Source organism: Saccopteryx leptura, chromosome 4 (assembly GCF_036850995.1).
Source record: "Saccopteryx leptura isolate mSacLep1 chromosome 4, mSacLep1_pri_phased_curated, whole genome shotgun sequence".
Taxonomy (NCBI): Eukaryota; Metazoa; Chordata; class Mammalia; order Chiroptera; family Emballonuridae; genus Saccopteryx; species Saccopteryx leptura.
In genome coordinates this window covers 222,522,797-222,540,841 of record NC_089506.1, presented here as the reverse complement: position 1 = coordinate 222,540,841, position 18,045 = coordinate 222,522,797, and the positions used below count along the sequence as shown (strand labels likewise).

At 58.7% G+C, this 18,045-nt stretch overlaps 1 protein-coding gene across 1 annotated transcript in view; it reads left to right on the top strand.

The window, feature by feature from the left end:
• Positions 1-18,045, top strand: part of VWA3A (von Willebrand factor A domain containing 3A) — a 67,527-nt gene that overhangs the window by 36,958 nt on the left and 12,524 nt on the right. The window contains exons 18-26 of the mRNA XM_066383449.1: positions 2,303-2,377; positions 2,599-2,743; positions 3,964-4,159; positions 5,888-5,958; positions 12,131-12,283; positions 14,460-14,550; positions 15,305-15,415; positions 15,976-16,073; positions 16,949-17,086. Of these exons, the coding sequence (XP_066239546.1) occupies positions 2,303-2,377; positions 2,599-2,743; positions 3,964-4,159; positions 5,888-5,958; positions 12,131-12,283; positions 14,460-14,550; positions 15,305-15,415; positions 15,976-16,073; positions 16,949-17,086 (1,078 nt within the window). The remainder of the gene's footprint in view (positions 1-2,302; positions 2,378-2,598; positions 2,744-3,963; positions 4,160-5,887; positions 5,959-12,130; positions 12,284-14,459; positions 14,551-15,304; positions 15,416-15,975; positions 16,074-16,948; positions 17,087-18,045) is intronic.

Sequence of the window (18,045 nt, the reverse complement as noted above, 5' to 3'; positions counted from 1 at the left end):
ACCGCTGGGCTGAGGCTCCGGGCGTTGGGTCGCCAGAGGACAGATGTTCTGTCGGGGACCCAGCAAGCATCCCCGGGTCGGGCCGGTTGGTTTATCTGATTCCAAGGATCTTGTTTGGGGCGTTGAATAATTAAATGGTTGCAGAGCAGTCCCACGGGGGCAGAGGTAACAAGCAGCCCCCAAACACACTTGCTTGATCGGCCAAGGATAAAGTCACTCCGCCCACTGCCCCATTTGGCCGACACGCTGCTGATAAACACAGGAGAGAGAAAAAAAGAGAGGGGCCCTTAGGTGGGTCCCCAGTCTGAGCTCCCAGCGTGGGGTCTGGCAAAGGCAAATGTTTCATTGATGATTTCGATTTTAATTTCACGGGCAGCTGTATACAACTAAATTATACAGGTAGATCTAAACGCTCTATCATCAATTCCATGTAAAAATAGATTTTTAAAATCTGGATTTTTATCTCTAAATAACTGTATATCTAAATTTAAACTATAAAGATTTAAATTAAAATATTTTGTAGATAATATACTGTGTGCCCTGGCCGGGAATTGAACCTGGGACTCCTGCATGCCAGGCCGACGCTCTACCACTGAGCCAACCGGCCAGGGCTACCTAACTGTATATTCTTTATTATAACTAGATATTTAAATTATATGTAACTATAGGTAGACGTTTAAAAATGACATCTAGCTTAAATAGATACCATAACATATCATTTGAATGTCTGCATAGTTTCATACATATTTTTAATTGCATGCCAGTTTAACTAATTAGGGGAGAAGGAAAGAAAAGGAACCCACTTGAATTATACATTTTTTACATAACTTCACCCCTAATAGGGAGTGTTCTAAACCCATTAAGTCAACAGTTAATATTATATATTATTCTGTACCAGAGCCTAATCTTTTCCTAATAAATTCTACAGAAAAAAAAAATGCTTAAAGAAACAGTTTAGGCAACGTGCTTACTCCCTTACCTATCCATTATTTGTTCGGCAGACTTTTTTTTTGTTTTTTTACAGAGACAGAGAGAGAGTCAGAGAGAGGGATAGACAGGGACAGACAGACAGGAACAGAGAGATGAGAAGCATCAATCATTAGTTTTTCATTGCTCATTGCAACACCTTAGTTGTTCATTGATTGCTTTCTCATATGTGCCTTGACCGCGGGCCTTCAGCAGACCGAGTAACCCCTTGCTCGAGCTGACGACCTTGGGTCCAAACTGGTGAGCTTTGCTCAAACCAGATGAGCCCGCGCTCAAGCTGGTGACCTCGGGGTCTCGAACCTGGGTCCTCAGCATCCCAGTCCGACACTCTATCCACTGCGCCACCGCCTGGTCAGGCTGTTCGGCAGACTTTTATTGGAAAACCTGCCCTGTGTCGGTCTCTGTACCAGGCGGTAGGCACAGGGGAGTTAAAACACAACCTGTCCTCAGGGAACTTACGGCTTTGTCGGGAGGGACAGACAGGTGCCAGGTCTCAGAAGAGACTGGCCATGCTGAAGTCAAGAATCAGTCTTGAACCAGAGAGCTCCCCCTTTTAATTTCTTTAAAAGAGAGAAAGAGAGAGAAGAGGAGAGGAAGAGAGAGAGAGAGATGAGAAGCATCAACTCATAAGTGTGCCGCTTCAGTTGTTCATTGATTGCTTCTCATACGTGCCTTGACCAGTGGTCTCCAGCCAAGCCGGTGACCCCTTGCTCAAGCCAGTGAGCTTGGGATCATGTGGACGATCCCGTGCTCAAGCCGGCGATCTCGGGGTTTTGAACCTGGGTCCTCAGCGTCCCAGGTTGACACTCGATCCACAGCGCCAACCGCCTGGTCAGGCAGAAAGTCACCTTTTCTTTGATGAAGGGGATAAGTCCTCTACTCAAGGATTTAAATTCTGTCTCATAGGAAAAATGAAATGATGCATATCTTTTAAAAACACACACACAGAAACTATGGTGCAGAGAGTGAAATTTGTGCTGTGGGCACGGGTCTGTGTTGGGGGACGTGAGAAAGGGGGACCGGGTTCCTGCCTTGGGGGGTGGGGAAGTTCCCGTGGCGACACAAGCTACCAAAACGCGTCCCGGGTTTGGCCACCACCATCCGACCCTGGTGGGACCGAAAGCCCCAGCCCTTCCTGCACGGTGACTGCGCAGGCCGGCAAGGAAATCTCGCGGTGGGCCCGGCCGGCCACAGCCTGGCGTTCTGGAGGTGGAATCAGGGTTTTGGCCTCCTTGGGTCCGGGGGAGCCCAACAGAGCTGGAGCGCAGTGAACCCGTCTCCTGCCTGAGGACAAGCCCCCTCTCCTGTCTCCAAGGTTTGGAAGCACCGTGGAAAGCTGGAGGCCCGGGATGGTGTCCGTGAGCCACGACAGCCTGCAGAGCGCCTGGCAGTAGGTGACGGGCCGTGTCTGCGGGCGGCCTGGGGTGTCTGCGGGCGGCCTGGGGTGTCTGCGGGCGGCCTGGGAGGTGCTGCTCCCTCTGTCCCCCCTCGCCCCTGGGAAGGGGAGTCCCTCCCCTCCGACAGACACGGGCACAGGTCTGAAAGCACCTGCCGTTCTGCTTCTGCTCTGGCCGCCTGGCCTCCCTCAGCACAGCCCTCCCTGCCTCCCAGGTGGGCGCTGACCCTGCAGTGTCAGGGCAGCAGGAACGTCCTCAGCGCCCTGCGGAAGGCAGTGGAAGTGGACTTCAAGGACAGAGATAAGCAGCAGTCCCAGGCCATCTACCTCTTCACAGGGGGCATCCCTGACCAGGACGTGGTGGGTGTTCCGATGCCCTGGGCACCCCATTCTCTCTCTCTCTCTCTCTCTCTCTCTTTTCTTTCTTTCTTTTTTTTCTTTGTGACAGAGAGAAACAGAGAGAGAGACAGACAGGAAGGGAGAGAGATGAGAAGCATCAATTCTTTGTTGCGACACCTTAGTTGTTCATTGGTTGCTTTCTCGTATGTGCCTTGACTGGGGGGCTACAGCAGACTGAGTGACCCCTTGCTCAAGCCAGCAACTCTGCCCTCAAGCTGGCGACCTCTTGGTTTTGAACCTGGGTCCTCCGCGTCCCAGTCCAACGCTCTATCCACTGCGCCACCGCTGGTCAGGCCCTGGGCACCCCATTCTTCAGGACCCCACATCTGGCCTAGGTAAATGCCTAGCGGCTGTTTCTCCAGGATGATTTTCCATCATAGGCGGGAGACTCACCCAGGGATGTCCAAGTGCAGGTCCTGGTGGCCCAGGTCCGGCCTGGGCCAGAGAGTGTGCATTTCCAACAAGCTGCCTGGTGTCGTAACACTGGGGTAACCGAGCTCTCGGGTCCAGCTCCCCGGCCGCACCCTAGTGAGACAGAGAAACTGTGACCCTGCTCGCTGGCCTTCTCGATCCTCAGTGCCAGGCACCAGACCTGGCACCCTGTAGACCAGGGGTCCCCAAACTACGGCCCGCAGGCCGCATGCGGCCCCCTGAGGCTATTTATCCGACACCCCCCCCCCGGTCGCACTTCCGGAAGGGGCACTTCTTTCACTGGTGGTCAGTGAGAGGTTGCAAAGCGCAGCGTCGCTCACGTACAGTACTACTTCCGGTGACGTGGGACACACACGTCATGGCTCCGGAAGCATGTCATATCACTTGTTACGGCTAGCAGTGACAAATATGGAACTGGACATTGACCATCTCATTAGCCAAAAGCAGGCCCATAGTTCCCATTGAAATACTGGTCAGTTTGTTGATTTAAATTTACTTGTTCTTTATTTTAAATATTGTATTTGTTCCCGTTTTGTTTTTTTACTTTAAAATAAGATATGTGCAGTGTGCATAGGAATTTGTTCATAGTTTTTTTTATAGTCTGGCCCTCCAATGGTCTGAGGGTCAGTGAACTGGCCCCCTGTGTAAAAAGTTTGGGGACCCCTGCTGTAGACCCTGGAGAAAGAGGGTCAGGCTGCGCTGACCTGAGGCCGGCAGCTTCAGAGTCCCCCGCCCACTGTCCCCCCCAGCCCACGCTGAGCGCCTACCTGGCTGAGGCTTGTGGGGGCTGCGACCTCCATCTCAACGTGTGTCTCTTCTACGTGGGCGAGCCCCGGATGGACGCCGTGCCACCTGCCCGCTACGCCGGCCGCACCGACACGGCCGCCGCCTACCGAGAGCTCACCCGGGCGGCCGGCGGCCGTTTCCACTGGTTTGGAGACACAGGTGCGTGAGTGTTGGCAGAGTCACCCGCCTTTTCCTTTCGGAGTCTCTCAGGACCCACGTCGCTCCCTGGGCCATCGGGGCGTCCAGGGCCAGGTGACAGGGTCCAGGAGAGCGGCAGGTGACAACCACGTTCGAATACGGAAAACTGCTGTTCAGGGAGTCAGAACTCATTCATCACAGGGGGACGAGGGGGTTGGCCGCACGGCAGGGTGATGTGCTTAATACCGCTGACCCGCACACTGAGAACTGGTTAAAATGGTAGTTGTTTTCTTTTCATAACGAAAGAGAGAGGGACAGATAGGGACGAACAGGAAGGGAGAGAGATGAGAAGCATCCACTCTTTGTTGCGGCTCCTTAGTTGTTCACTAATTGCTTTCTCACATGGGAGGCTGGGAGCCTCTCCTTGACTGGGAGGCTGCAGCCAAGCCAGTGACCCCCTTGCTCAAGCCAGCGACCTTGGGCTCAAGCCAGCGACCTTGGGCTCAAGCCAGCGACCTTTGGGCTCAAGCCAGCGACCTTGGGCTCGAGCCAGCGACCTTGAGCTCGAGCCAGCGACCTTGGGCTCGAGCCAGCGACCTTGGGCTCGAGCCAGCGACCTTGAGCTTGAGCCAGCGACCTTGGGCTTGAGCCAGCGACCTTTGGGCTCAAGCCAGCGACTGTGGGATCATGTCTATGATCCCACGCTCAAGCCGCGACCTTGCGGTTTTGAACCTGGGACCTCAGCATCCCAGGCTGATGCTCTATCCACTGTGCCACCACCTGGTCAGGCAAAATGGTAAATTTTATGTTAGGTGTATTTTACCACAATTTTTTAAGTAAAGAAGAGTGAAACCATTTTTCAGTACTTTAGAATGTCAGAGTCGGAAGCATCCCTAAAGGTCCCTCAGTTTAGTGTTTCCCACGGAGGGAATGTTCCTCAGCAGGTGGGTGACGAGGCCGTTGTACATGGAACACAGAGCAGCGCTTTTTGTTATTGTGATAATTATAGGGGATCAGCATACACCCCTCCAAAATGTGCCCATTGGGCATAAGGATTACTGGGAGCTGGCCTGATTGGTGGTGGCACAGTGGATAAAGCATCAGCCTGGGACGCTGGGGTCCCAGGTTCAAGCCCCGAGGTCACTGGCTTCAACATGGGCTCACCAGCTTGAGCGCAGGGTCGCTGGCTTGAGCGTGGGATCATAGACATGACCCCATGGTCGCTGGCATCAAGAATGATTGTGAGCTGAAGACATTTGAAAAACAGCAGATGCCAAAGAATGCACCTCTCTGCCCCCCCTCTCCCCACACTGCCTAAGAGTAGGACACAGGCCGCAGGTGGTGGAGCCGGGAGTGAACCCAGGCAGACCCACTTCAGACTCTTGTCTTCTTAGTCATTAGACTCTAGTCCCTCTTGAAAGAGTCGTCAGTGTTCACTACCCCCCTGAGCCGCTTTACGTGAGCCCCAGGTGGGTCCTTACAGTCACTGGAACAGCAGGACCTGGTCTTCCTGTGGTGCAAGCTCTTGGCTGGGTGCTGGGGTGCTGGGTCCCAGGGCCGTCCCCCACTGTTGGTAACCTCACCGTAACTACAGTGTTGGGGTCGGGGTGGTCAGCTCAGCCCAGTAAGACCCCAGTCGGCCCCTCCCGCTCGGGTCACCTCCACACGGTGCCCTCCCAGGAGCAGACACGGCCACGTGCTGGCGGCATCACCCACTGGCCCCACGCTCACCGTGCGCTTGGTTTCCAGGCATTTACGAGAGTGATGACGTCAACGCCATCATGTCTGAGATGGAAAAGGCGCTGAACTACTCCGAAAAGGTACGCCCCACCTTCCGGGTGGCGCAGAGGACGGCACGGGCCTCTGTTATCTCTGGGGCTGCCAGACAGAGTGCCAAGAAGTAGGTGGCTTAGCCCAGCAGGTAGGTGTGTGTTCTCTCACAGACCAGGGCTCGACCTCTGGAGTCAGGGGGTCGGAAGGGCCCCGTTCCCCCTAAGACCCTGGGTAGAGTCCTTCAGCGGCAGCCGGCACGAAAGAAAATATATTGTACCGGGTGCTTGTTAAACACGGTGAGGAAGAGGTTATGCAAGATGGGTGTCCGTAGGGGGACAGAGACCAACCTCAACTCCAGACACAGCCAGGATGGGGGTGGGGTCACAGCCGACGAGCAGAGGGACAGGGTCATTAGAAAAGTACTAAGAGGCTCTCGGTTCGCTTTCAGGGATAGGGGGATGCTTGCTCCATGGACTGGGGGCCACGTTCTCGCCAACGGCAGGTGAAGCACTTAGACATCAGGGCTGGGGATAAAGAGCTTCATCAAGAATCACGGGGGTGGGGGATTCTCAGTCAACTGACTTAGCGAGATTCTTGGCTAAAACGGAGCTTAGCAGACCTGACCAGGCTGGCAGTGGTGCAGAGAACAGAGCGTCGACCTGGGACGCTGAGGTTCAAAGTCCCGAGGTCGCCGACTTGGAGCACAAGGTCGCTGGCTTGAGCAAGGGGTCACTGGCTCAGCTGGAGCCCCCCGGTCAAGGCACATATGAGAAAGCAGTCAATGCACAACTAAGGAGCCGCAACAAAGAGTTGATGCTTCTCATTTCTCTCCCTGTCTGTCTGTCTCTCTGTCTCTCTCTCTCTCTCTCTCTCTCAGTCTCTGTCTCTCTCACTAATAAAATAACCCAGGCCAAAGTTGAGGCCAAGCTGAGACGAGGCTCAGGTTCCGAGGAGCCTGACTGAAGTTTGGTCAAGAAGGGTGTCCTTGGCCCTGGCCGGTTGGCTCAGCGGTAGAGCCTCGGCCTGGCGTGCGGGGGACCCAGGTTCAATTCCCGGCCAGGGCACATAGGAGAAGCGCCCATTTGCTTCTCCACCCCCACCCCCTCCTTCCTCTCTGTCTCTCTCTTCCCCTCCCGCAGCCAAGGCTCCATTGGAGCAAAGATGACCCGGGCGCTGGGGATGGCTCCTTGGCCGCTGCCCCAGGCACTAGAGTGGCTCTGGTCGCGGCAGAGCGACGCCCCGGAGGGGCAGAGTATCGCCCCCTGGTGGGCAGAGCGTCCCTGTCCCTCCCTGTCCTCCCTGTCCTCCCTGTCCCTCCTTGTCCTGGTGGGCGTGCCGGGTGGATCCCGGTCGGGCGCATGCGGGAGTCTGACTGTCTCTCGCCGTTTCCAGCTTCAGAAAGATACAAAAAAAACAAAAAAAAAACAACAACAAAAAAAGAAGGGTGTCCTTGTTGCTGGCTGTCTTTGGCTTGCGGCCGCAAACAACTCCGTCTCTGTCTTCACGTAGCCGTCCTCGCTCTGTGTGTGCCCGTGTCCCTCCCCTCGTGGTGACACCGGTCATATCAGAGGAAGGGCCCACTCTTCCCCAGTGGGACCTCGTTAACTCACATCGTAATTACAGCGGCAGGGACCCATTGTCCACGTCAGGTCACAGTCACGGGTGCCAGGGGTTCCGAGGTCCGCCTCTCGTTGGGGTGATGACGTGGCTCACCCCCACACCTGCTTCCTGCCTCCCGTCCTGACCCGCTGACTCCCTGGGGGTCGGTGAGCGGTCCATGCTGGTCTCCTCTGAGGTCCTTCAACACAAGCAGCTCGTTCCTCAACTCGGGGACTTTGCGCCTCCTGTATCCTCTGTCTGCTGTTCCCCTCCCAGATCGTCCGCGGATGGCTCCTTGTGATGTGACCTCCTCAGAGACGGGGGCGGAGCAGTTCAAAGTGCAGTTAGAGAGGGGGGACAGGGGCTGGATCCCGTCAGTAGCAGTGAGGAGGGAAGTCAGGGGAATGGGCATGAGCACACTGAGGGAAGGACTGACCACACTTGGGACGGACTGACTGTACAGGGCCAGGGAGGGAGGAGAAATCCCTGAGTGGGTTCCAGGTTCTTCCCCGGGGGACACGGTGGGTAGATGGTGGTGCCGCTGACCCAGAGAGAGAAAGCAGGAGGTCGGCCCGGGATGGGGGGAGCTGTGGGCGTGTGAGACAACAAGTAGGTGGGAAAAGGTAGGGGCTGGTGCAGCTCAGGCCATGGGGGGGCAGAGAGCAGGCAGGTGGCTACTACAACCAGGGGGTCAGGGCGCAGAGGTGGCGGAGCCTCTGGAGGGGACTCAGCCTGACTCACGCTCTGATGAGCCATTGGCAGAAGGACACACCTGTGAGTGAGCCCCCAGGGAGGGCAGGGCCACTTCCCCACCTCTCTGCCCTCCCTGCCCCTCCCTGTCCCTCTCTGTCCTCCCTGTCCCTCCCTGTCCTCCCTCTCCCTCCCTGTCCCTCCCTGTCCTCCCTCTCCCTCCCTGTCCCTCCCTGTCCTCCCTCTCCCTCCCTGTCCTCCCTGTCCCTTTCTGTCCCTCCCTGTCCCTCCCTGTCCCTCCCTGTCCTTCCCTGTCCTCCCTGTCCTCCCTGTCCTTCCTGTTCCTTTCTGTCCCTCCCTGCCCCTCCCTCTCCCTCCCTGTCCCTCCCTGTCCCTCCCTGTCCTCACTGTCCCTTTCTGTCCCTCCCTGTCCCTCCCTGTCCTCCCTGTCCTCCCTGTCCTCCCTGACCCTCCCTGTCCCTCCCTGTACCCCCCTGTCCCTCCCTGTCCTCCCTGTCCCTCCCTGTCCTCCCTGTCCTCCCTGTCCTCCCTGTACCCCCCTGTCCCTCCCTGTCCTCCCTGTCCCTCCCTGTCCCTCCCTGTACCCCCCTGTCCCTCCCTGTCCTCCCTGTCCCTCCCTGTCCTCCCTGTCCTCCCTGACCCTCCCTGTCCTCCCTGTACCCCCCTGTCCCTCCCTGTCCTCCCTGTCCCTCCCTGTCCTCCCTGTCCTCCCTGTCCTCCCTGTCCCTCCCTGTCCTCCCTGTCCCTCCCTGTCCTCCCTGTCCTCCCTGACCCTCCCTGTCCCTCCCTGTACCCCCCTGTCCCTCCCTGTCCTCCCTGTCCCTCCCTGTCCTCCCTGTCCTCCCTGTCCCTCCCTGTCCTCCCTGTCCCTCCCTGTCCTCCCTGTCCCTCCCTGTCCCTCCCTGTCTTTCCTGTCCCTCCCTGTCCTCCCTGTCCCTCCCTGTCCTCCCTGTCCTCCCTGTCCTCCCTGTCCTCCCTGTCCCTCCCTGTCCTCCCTGTCCCTCCCTGTCCTCCCTGTCCTCCCTGTCCTCCCTGTCTTTCCTGTCCTCCCTGTCCCTCCCTGTCCTCCCTGTCCCTCCCTGTCCCTCCCTGTCCTCCCTGTCCTCCCTGTCCTCCCTGTCCCTCCCTGTCCTCCCTGTCCTCCCTGTCCTCCCTGTCCCTCCCTGTCCTCCCTGTCCTCCCTGTCCTCCCTGTCCTCCCTGTCCCTCCCTGTCCTCCCTGACCCTCCCTGTCCTCCCTGTCCTCCCTGTCCTCCCTGTCCCTCCCTGTCCTCCCTGTACCCCCCTGTCCTCCCTGACCCTCCCTGTCCTCCCTGTCCTCCCTGTCCCTCCCTGTCCTCCCTGTCCTCCCTGACCCTCCCTGTCCCTCCCTGTCCTCCCTGTCCTCCCTGTCCTCCCTGTCCTCCCTGTACCCCCCTGTCCTCCCTGACCCTCCCTGTCCTCCCTGTCCTCCCTGTCCCTCCCTGTCCTCCCTGTCCTCCCTGACCCTCCCTGTCCCTCCCTGTCCTCCCTGTCCTCCCTGTCCCTCCCTGTCCCTCCCTGTCCCTCCCTGTCCTCCCTGTCCTCCCTGTCTTTCCTGTCCTCCCTGTCCTCCCTGTCCCTCCCTGTCCTCCCTGTCCCTCCCTGTCCCTCCCTGTCCTCCCTGTCCTCCCTGTCCCTCCCTGTCCTCCCTGTCCTCCCTGACCCTCCCTGTCCCTCCCTGTCCTCCCTGTCCCTCCCTGTCCTCCCTGTCTTTCCCTGTCCTCCCTGTCCTCCCTGACCCTCCCTGTCCCTCCCTGTACCCCCCTGTCCCTCCCTGTCCTCCCTGTCCCTCCCTGTCCTCCCTGTCCCTCCCTGTCCCTCCCTGTCCTCCCTGTCCCTCCCTGTCCTCCCTGTCCCTCCCTGTCCCTCCCTGTCCTCCCTGTCCTCCCTGTCCCTCCCTGTCCCTCCCTGTCCTCCCTGTCCTCCCTGTCCCTCCCTGTCCCTCCCTGTCTTTCCTGTCCTCCCTGTCCCTCCCTGTCTTTCCTGTCCTCCCTGTCCTCCCTGTCCTCCCTGTCTTTCCTGTCCTCCCTGTCCCTCCCTGTCCCTCCCTGTCCTCCCTGTCCTCCCTGTCCCTCCCTGTCTTTCCTGTCCTCCCTGTCCTCCCTGTCCTCCCTGTCCTCCCTGTCCTCCCTGTCCTCCCTGTCTTTCCTGTCCTCCCTGTCCTCCCTGTCCTCCCTGTCTTTCCTGTCCTCCCTGTCCCTCCCTGTCCTCCCTGTCCCTCCCTGTCCCTCCCTGTCCTCCCTGTCCTCCCTGTCCTCCCTGTCTTTCCTGTCCTCCCTGTCCCTCCCTGTCCTCCTTGTCCTCCCTGTCCCTCCCTGTCCTCCCTGTCCTCCCTGTCCTCCCTGTCCTCCCTGTCTTTCCTGTCCTCCCTGTCCTCCCTGTCCCTCCCTGTCCCCCCTGTCCCTCCCTGTCCTCCCTGTCCTCCCTGTCTTTCCTGTCCTCCCTGTCCCTCCCTGTCCTCCTTGTCCTCCCTGTCCTCCTTGTCCTCCCTGTCCTCCCTGTCTTTCCTGTCCTCCCTGTCCTCCCTGTCCCTCCCTGTCCCTCCCTGTCCTCCCTGTCCCTCCCTGTCCCTCCCTGTCCCTCCCTGTCCTCCCTGTCCTCCCTGTCCTCCCTGTCCCTCCCTGTCCCTCCCTGTCCCTCCCTGTCCTCCCTGTCCTCCCTGTCCCTCCCTGTCCCTCCCTGTCCCTCTTTGTCCCCCCCTGTCCTTTGGGTGGCTCTCCTGGGTGTGTGCCTTAACTGTCCTCCTGGGAGGGCCCCTTCTTTGTTGCTTTTTTTCCCTTTAACCCTTTCTCCTCAGTGCCCACCAGTCCCAGTTTCCTCATCTGATAACCTCATTCACAAGCTCCCTGTGGGTCATAGTGGTTTATTTATCCACCCTTCCTGGGAGGTTACTTCCATTCCAATGGGCATCTCCTAGTGTTTGGCTGAGAATAGTTACTTAGACAAACTTTCAGGCCGTTGAGAAATGTGTGGGCAGCAGGAACCAGGTATGACACATTACTCTGCCAGCGTCCAGGTTAGCCCCGGGCCCACGGCGAGCTGACCCGCCGATACGGAGGCCGGCCGGATCCACACACGGAACGAGCACACTGACCAGGGAGCTTCTGTACCTCCCTGGGTTGGAATGGACAGTCCTCTGTACCTTAGCTCTGTGTGGTCTTGGGCAAGTCCCTAAAACTTTGTGGAGCTTTGGTTTCCTCATCTGTGAAATGAGAGTAAGACAGCACTTGCCCAGCTGGGTTTGAGGATTTGAGACACCCAAGCTTTTAGTTTTAGGGTTTTTTGCTTTTTGGGGGGTTTTTTTTTTTTTTTTGGTATTTTTCCAAAGTTAGAAGCGGGGATGCAGACAGACAGACTCCCGCATGCGCCCGACTGGGATCCACCTGGCATGCCCACCAGGGGGCGATGCTCTGCCCATCTGGGGTGTCGCTCTGTTGCAACCAGAGCCATTCTAGCACCTGAGACGGAGGCCATGGAGCCATCCTCAGCACTTGGGCCATCTTTGCTCCAATGGAGCCTTGGCTGCGGGAGGGGAAGAGAGAGACAGAGAGGAAGGAGAGGGGGAGGGGTGGAGAAGCAGATGGGCGCTTCTCCTGTGTGCCCTGGCCGGGAATCGAACCTGGGACTCCTGCACGCCAGGCCGACGCTCTACCACTGAGCAACCGGCCAGGGATGAGACATCCAAGCTTTAACTGGCTCCAGTGCCTGGTGCCCTCCCCGTAGTACTTGCTATTGATAGGGTTGAGCCACTGTGCTCTCTGCCCCAGGGGGCATTCTAGGAACAGAAAGGAATCCAAGGGTCCCGGGAGACTTAGTCTCTCCTTCTCTGTGTGTGTGTGTGTCCTGCCTGGAGGCACAGCGTCTGGCTAGCCCCTGGCCCTTGTTGCAGTGTGCCTTACTCATGTCCTGCTTGAAGAGCCGGTCCAGAAGAGACCTGGGAGGCGCTGCTGTCCCGAAAGAGAAGCCAGAGACGGTCCAGCGAAGAAGTCTGCCCAGGACACTCGGTTCCGCCAAGCCCGCCGGCCCCTCGGTGGCCAGAATGGTTTGACGCCCTCCGCCCCCGCCCTCACTAATAACACACAGGAGTTTGTTTCCACCGTGTGTCCTGGTCTTTCCTAGATCTCCACGTGGCCCAGGCTGGTCCCTCGGAACCCAGGCCCCGGGGGTGGGGGTGGGGGCGGGTGGCAGGGTCCTCAGTGGGGAGTGTCCTGTGCGTGCCTCCAGTCCCGGCCCCTACGGGGAGGGACAGCCCCGGGGGACCTGCTCCTCGGCTCTGGGGGGCGCCTCTGGCCTTCCGCCACCCCCCACTGTTGGCTCTGCCTGGCTCCCCCAGGGTTGATCCCTGTCTGGGCCCTGAGGACCCCCAGCATGGGGACCCAGTGCGCTGTCAGGCAGGAGGGCTTGCCCTGGAGGGTCTCAGGGGCAGAGGAGTGAGGGTGTTGGGGTGTCTGGTGGGCGGGCTCTGGCTGCAGCGGACCGAGGCTTAGCAGGGGGCGGGAGGGTGGCCCTGGGTGGTTGTGTCCAGGCACAGCCTGTCAGATCCGTCTGGCATAAAACACCCACCTCAGCAACCGGGAGGGGCCTCCAGAGGTAGGACTAGGAGCTGGGAGACTGCGGGGAGCCAGGAGACCCGTCAGCTTCTCCGCATGTCGTGAACGGACAGAGCCCCACAAGCCAGCACAGCTCAGAGTGAGGACATCGTCCCGGGGGCTGAGTTCCCGGGAGATGCTGTCCTGTCCCCACAGGCACTGCCCTCCCAGATTCTGCAGCGAAACCCCGTGGTTCCCGGCTGTCCCCGGGGGCCTTCAGCACTACCTGAGCTGACACGGGGCGGGGGGCGGGGGGCGGGGGCCTGGGGGCTGGGGCAGCGCGGGGCCTCCCACGGGCCTCCTGAGGCTGGGGCTGCGGCCCCGGGAGTGGCAGCTCTGGCCTTTGTCATCACAGCTCACCCAGAGGTCTCGGCTGGTCCAGGGGCCTGGGTGACTTGTTTCACTACCAGCACCGTCCAGTTCTGCCCAGCGGTGAAGGGACCCCGCCTTAAAACTGAGGTGCCCAAAAGGGCACAGTTCCCTGAAGGGTTGTCTGTCATGCTGGGGCCCAGAAGTCCTCTTCCTACTGGACGACTGGGTCATTGGTGGAGAAGGTTCTGACAAACATACACACTCACACTCACACACATACACTCTCACTCACACATACACTCTCACATACACACTCACACATACACACACTCACACATACACACACACTCACACACATACACTCTCACTCACACATACACTCTCACATACACACTCACACATACACACACACACATACACACACACTCACACACATACATACACTCTCACACACTCATACACACACACTCACATACACACTCACACATACACTCACACATACACACACACACACTCACATACACACACTCACACATACACACACACACTCACTCACACACTCATACACACACAGTCTCACTCACACGTACACACACACTCACACACACTCACACGTACACACACACTCACACTCACACACATACACTCACTCACACACACACATTCACACACACACATACACACACATACACACTCACACATACACACACACTCTCACATACACACACTCACACATATTCACACTCACACACATACACACATTCACTCACACACTCACACACATACACACATTCACTCACACACATACACACACATACACACTCACATACACACATACACACACATTCACACACTCACACACATACATACACACTTTCACACACTCATACACACACTCACACACATGCACACACATTCACACACTCACATATTCATTCACTCACACACATACAAACATACACTCACTAACACACATTCACACTCACACACACACTCACTAACACATTCACACACACATTCACACACTCACATTCACACACACACATATTCACACACACACATTCACACACACTCACACTCACACATATTCACATACTCACACACACTCACACACACACTCACACACTCACACACTCACACATGTAATTTTCACCTCAAGTCCCCTCTGAACCGTGGCAGGAGATGAGGCAGAAATGTCTGAGGAACGGAGTCCCTTAGACGCCCCCAGAGTTCCCGACAGACGACTGAGGCCGGGCGAGTGGGCTGGGCCTGCCCACAGGAAACAGGCACTGACCAGGGAGACCGCCTGTTTTCTAGAGTGTAAGAGAGGACCCCGACCGAGAGAGGCGTCCCCCCCTGAACGCGGTGACCTGGCGTCCACTGGGTGGCAGAGCGGGCGGCCCAGCAGGTGAGGCCCGGCTGCTGAGGGTGGGGTGGGTGGCCACAGGGCACGGCCGGCCGGGACGTGCTCGTTCCGATAGGAACCCAGATGATCAGTGCTCAGGAGCGCTGATCCTGTGCCAGCCCTTCTGCTCAGGCCATCCCAGTTAAAGCCGGGGCCCGTCAGTTCCAGGCCGCCGGTCATCTCTTCCTGTAGCTGCCCCGTTTTCCTTATGTGGAAATTCAGGCTCAGGGGGGCGATGGGCTGGGACAGGCCTGGGTGTGTCCTTCTACGAAAGGACTCCTCTCCCAGAGCCTCAGAGCTTGTGTCTGACTTCCAACGTCAAAGACACAGCTGGGTGTCAGAGTCCGGGGACCCACAGTGCCCGGGTAGGGGCTCTGCTCCGCCCCCTCCTCACTGAGCCCCAGGGACCCACAGCGCCCGGGTGGGGGCTCTGCTCCGGGGACCCACAGCGCCCGGGTGGGGGCTCTGCTCCGGGGACCCACAGCGCCTGGGTGGGGGCTCTGCTCCGGGGACCCACAGTGCCCGGGTAGGGGCTCTGCTCCGCCCCCTCCTCACTGAGCCCCAGGGACCCACAGCGCCCGGGTGGGGGCTCTGCTCCGCCCCCTCCTCACTGAGCCCCAGGGACCCACAGCGCCCGGGTGGGGGCTCTGCTCCGCCTCCTCCTCACGCCCCGGCTGTAAACGGAGGGGCCATGAGCCTGAAGGGAGAGGGGGTGGGAAGGCACTCACTCCAGCCCACAGGCCGCATTGACCTCCAGCTGCAGCCCAGCCAGCCAGAGCGGACCCTGCAGGACGGAGGAGGAAGCCCCCTCCAAGGGCAGCGGGAACGGCTCTCTCCCTGTTTTATACAGAGACAGGGAACAACGTGGGTGAGTTGGGGGACACAGATGTCCGCACAGCCCCCTCGCCCTGTGGGAACTTGGAGGTCGGCAGGGCCCACGGGAAGGAGACCCCTCCCACTGTCCCAGGACGCGGGCAGCCCAGGTCTTCCGGACCAGGCCCATCCTCGCCGCACGCAGGACTCCCCGACCAGGGAAATGGACGTACGGTCTTGACATTTGGCAAGAGGATGAGAAGTGTCCATTCTGCAGACCTCCCGAGGTCCCCCCCGGGGGGCAGCCCTCCCTCTCTGTCCGGGAGGGGACCCTGTCCTCAGCTCCCAGGCTGACCGGGAAGAGGGGTGCCCATGAGTGGCCCAGGCCAGCCCACTCGCTGCAGAACTGCAGGTCCCGGTGACCACCCTTCACCGAGGTGTGGAGCAGAGAGGTCCCGGCTGGCTGCCCAGACTCGGCCTCCAGACTCCCTTTCTACCTGTCAGCCGACCGGCACCTGAGGAGTTTTACATCTGATGACTGACGGAGACATTGACCTGGGGGGAGGGGGTAAAGGAAAGGGGGTGCACCAGGGAACCTCGCTGTGCCCCCCCCAGGCTCGGTGTACAGGAAGTACCCTCAAGGACGAGGCGTGAGAAGAGCGAGCCGTTCAATTGAGTTGCCCAGAAAGGATACACTCTGCTCGAGCCAAGAGGTATTATTACTATTTGTTGTGTCTGCACCAGCGACACGTCCCCCGAGGGGCAATCGCTCCTTCTCTACCAGCCGTCACTTCTAGGAGGGTGTGGTCCTACTTGGCAGTGAGGACCCACCAGCTTAGAATGACCGCTAAGGAGTAAGTGCACCCGGGTTCGAAACCCGAGTCTGCCACCTCCTTAGCAAGGGGACCTTGGGCGCGTCCTTTAACGAGCCGTCCCATCTCGAGGTCCCCGTTGGTACCATGGAGACAGTCGACGTGCTCATCCAATAGGATCGATGACTCACTGATGTATGTTTCCTGTGACGTTCTTCCTGGTGTCGGACCCTGGGGGTGGCCAGCATCAGAAACTCCCCTTCCTGTTCCTCCGGAAGATAGACCCCCACCTTCCTCCCCTCCACCGTCCACTGATGTCTGCGCTTGGCTCTGACTGGGGCCAGTCCTGGAGGCTCTTGCTCTGATGGCTGGGAACCTGCCCTTTCCTGTGCCTCTCTCTGCGACCGACCGGGAGATTGATGTTATCCTCATTGGACGACAATGGGGACCTGATACCAAACCGGGGTTTCCACCAAACTTTTGTGTGGGGGGAAGGCTGAAATGATGTTGAGAAAACAGCCCCGTCTACCACATCAGGCAGTAGTAGGTGCTCAACAAAACGAGTTCCCCGTTGCCCTTGTACGTTTGTGCGTCTGCCCCCAGCACCGGGGAAGGAAGCTGTGTCTGGGGGGTGCTCTCGGGGAGGAGCAAGGAGCCCCGTATTTCAAACACGAGACAGACTTCAGAGAGGAGGTTCTAATACAGATGAGTCAGATCGTCGTCCGCATCAGCCCAGATTACCCAAGGCGATCGTTCCTTTCTCCTTTGTCCTCCAGTGGGTGGCGAACTACGGGCTAAGGAAGCTGAGGATGGAGCTCCCCGGACGCGTCGGCCCGAGGTGCGCTCACCAGGGCTCCGGACAGAGGCTGGCGGCCACCAGGTACTGCAGCGCCTTCCCCAGCGTGGACGTCAAGGTACGGACCGACGGACGGACGGCGGGCTTTCGTGGTTGGTGGTGGTGGTCTTCTCTGCCAGCGCCCGCCCCCTCTCGGCCACGGGGGGTGTGTGTGTGTGTGGGGGGTCGCGTATGCCTGGGGAGAACTCCCCGCAAATGGGCGCGGGCGGCTTCTGTTCTTCCTGCCACACCCCGCCCCCCCAAAGTGGGGAGGCTCTTGGGGGACAGGACGTGCAGAATCCTGGTAAAGGCCCCTGAGCCCCTCAGGGAGCCGGAGGCCACACTCCGGCCAGACAGGGCAGCGGCCGACACATGCGACAGCAAGGACCCTGGGCCCCAGGTCGGACGATGGTTCTGTCAGGAGGGCGGGAACAGGGGTTATTACAGGAACTGGGGGCCGGGGGGGGGGGTTCTTGTCTCTATTTTCTACCTTTGGGCTCCTGCTTTCTCCTGGCTTTGACACTGGAATGAGTACCGTCCGCAAAATGAAAACCTAACCATGCTTTTCTTAGAGACTCCACTTTCTGTCCTTGTCCCGTGATACCTTATCAACACGAGGGGAAACTCTAAAGCTAAAAGTAGCTACCAATTTCTTTTTCTTTTTCATCGAGAGAGGAAGGGAGATAGACAGACTCCCGCATGTGCCCTGACCGGGATCCACCCAGCAACCCCCATCTGGGGCCGCTGCTTAAATCAACTGAGCTATCCTCAGTGCCCGCGGCGGACACTCAGACCAACAGAGCCACTGGCTGCGGGAGGGGAAGAGAGAGATAGGGAGAAAGAAGAAGGGGTAAGGGAGGGGAAGAAAGGCAGATGGGCGCTTCTCCTGTGTGCCCTGGCCGGGAATCGCACCTGGATGTCCGCACGCCGGGCCAACGCTCTATCCACTGAACCAAATGGCCAGGGCCAAATAGCTCCCAATTTCAAAATTATCCACCAGAAAAACATCAAGGGAGTTCAATCATGTTGTGCCCCCTC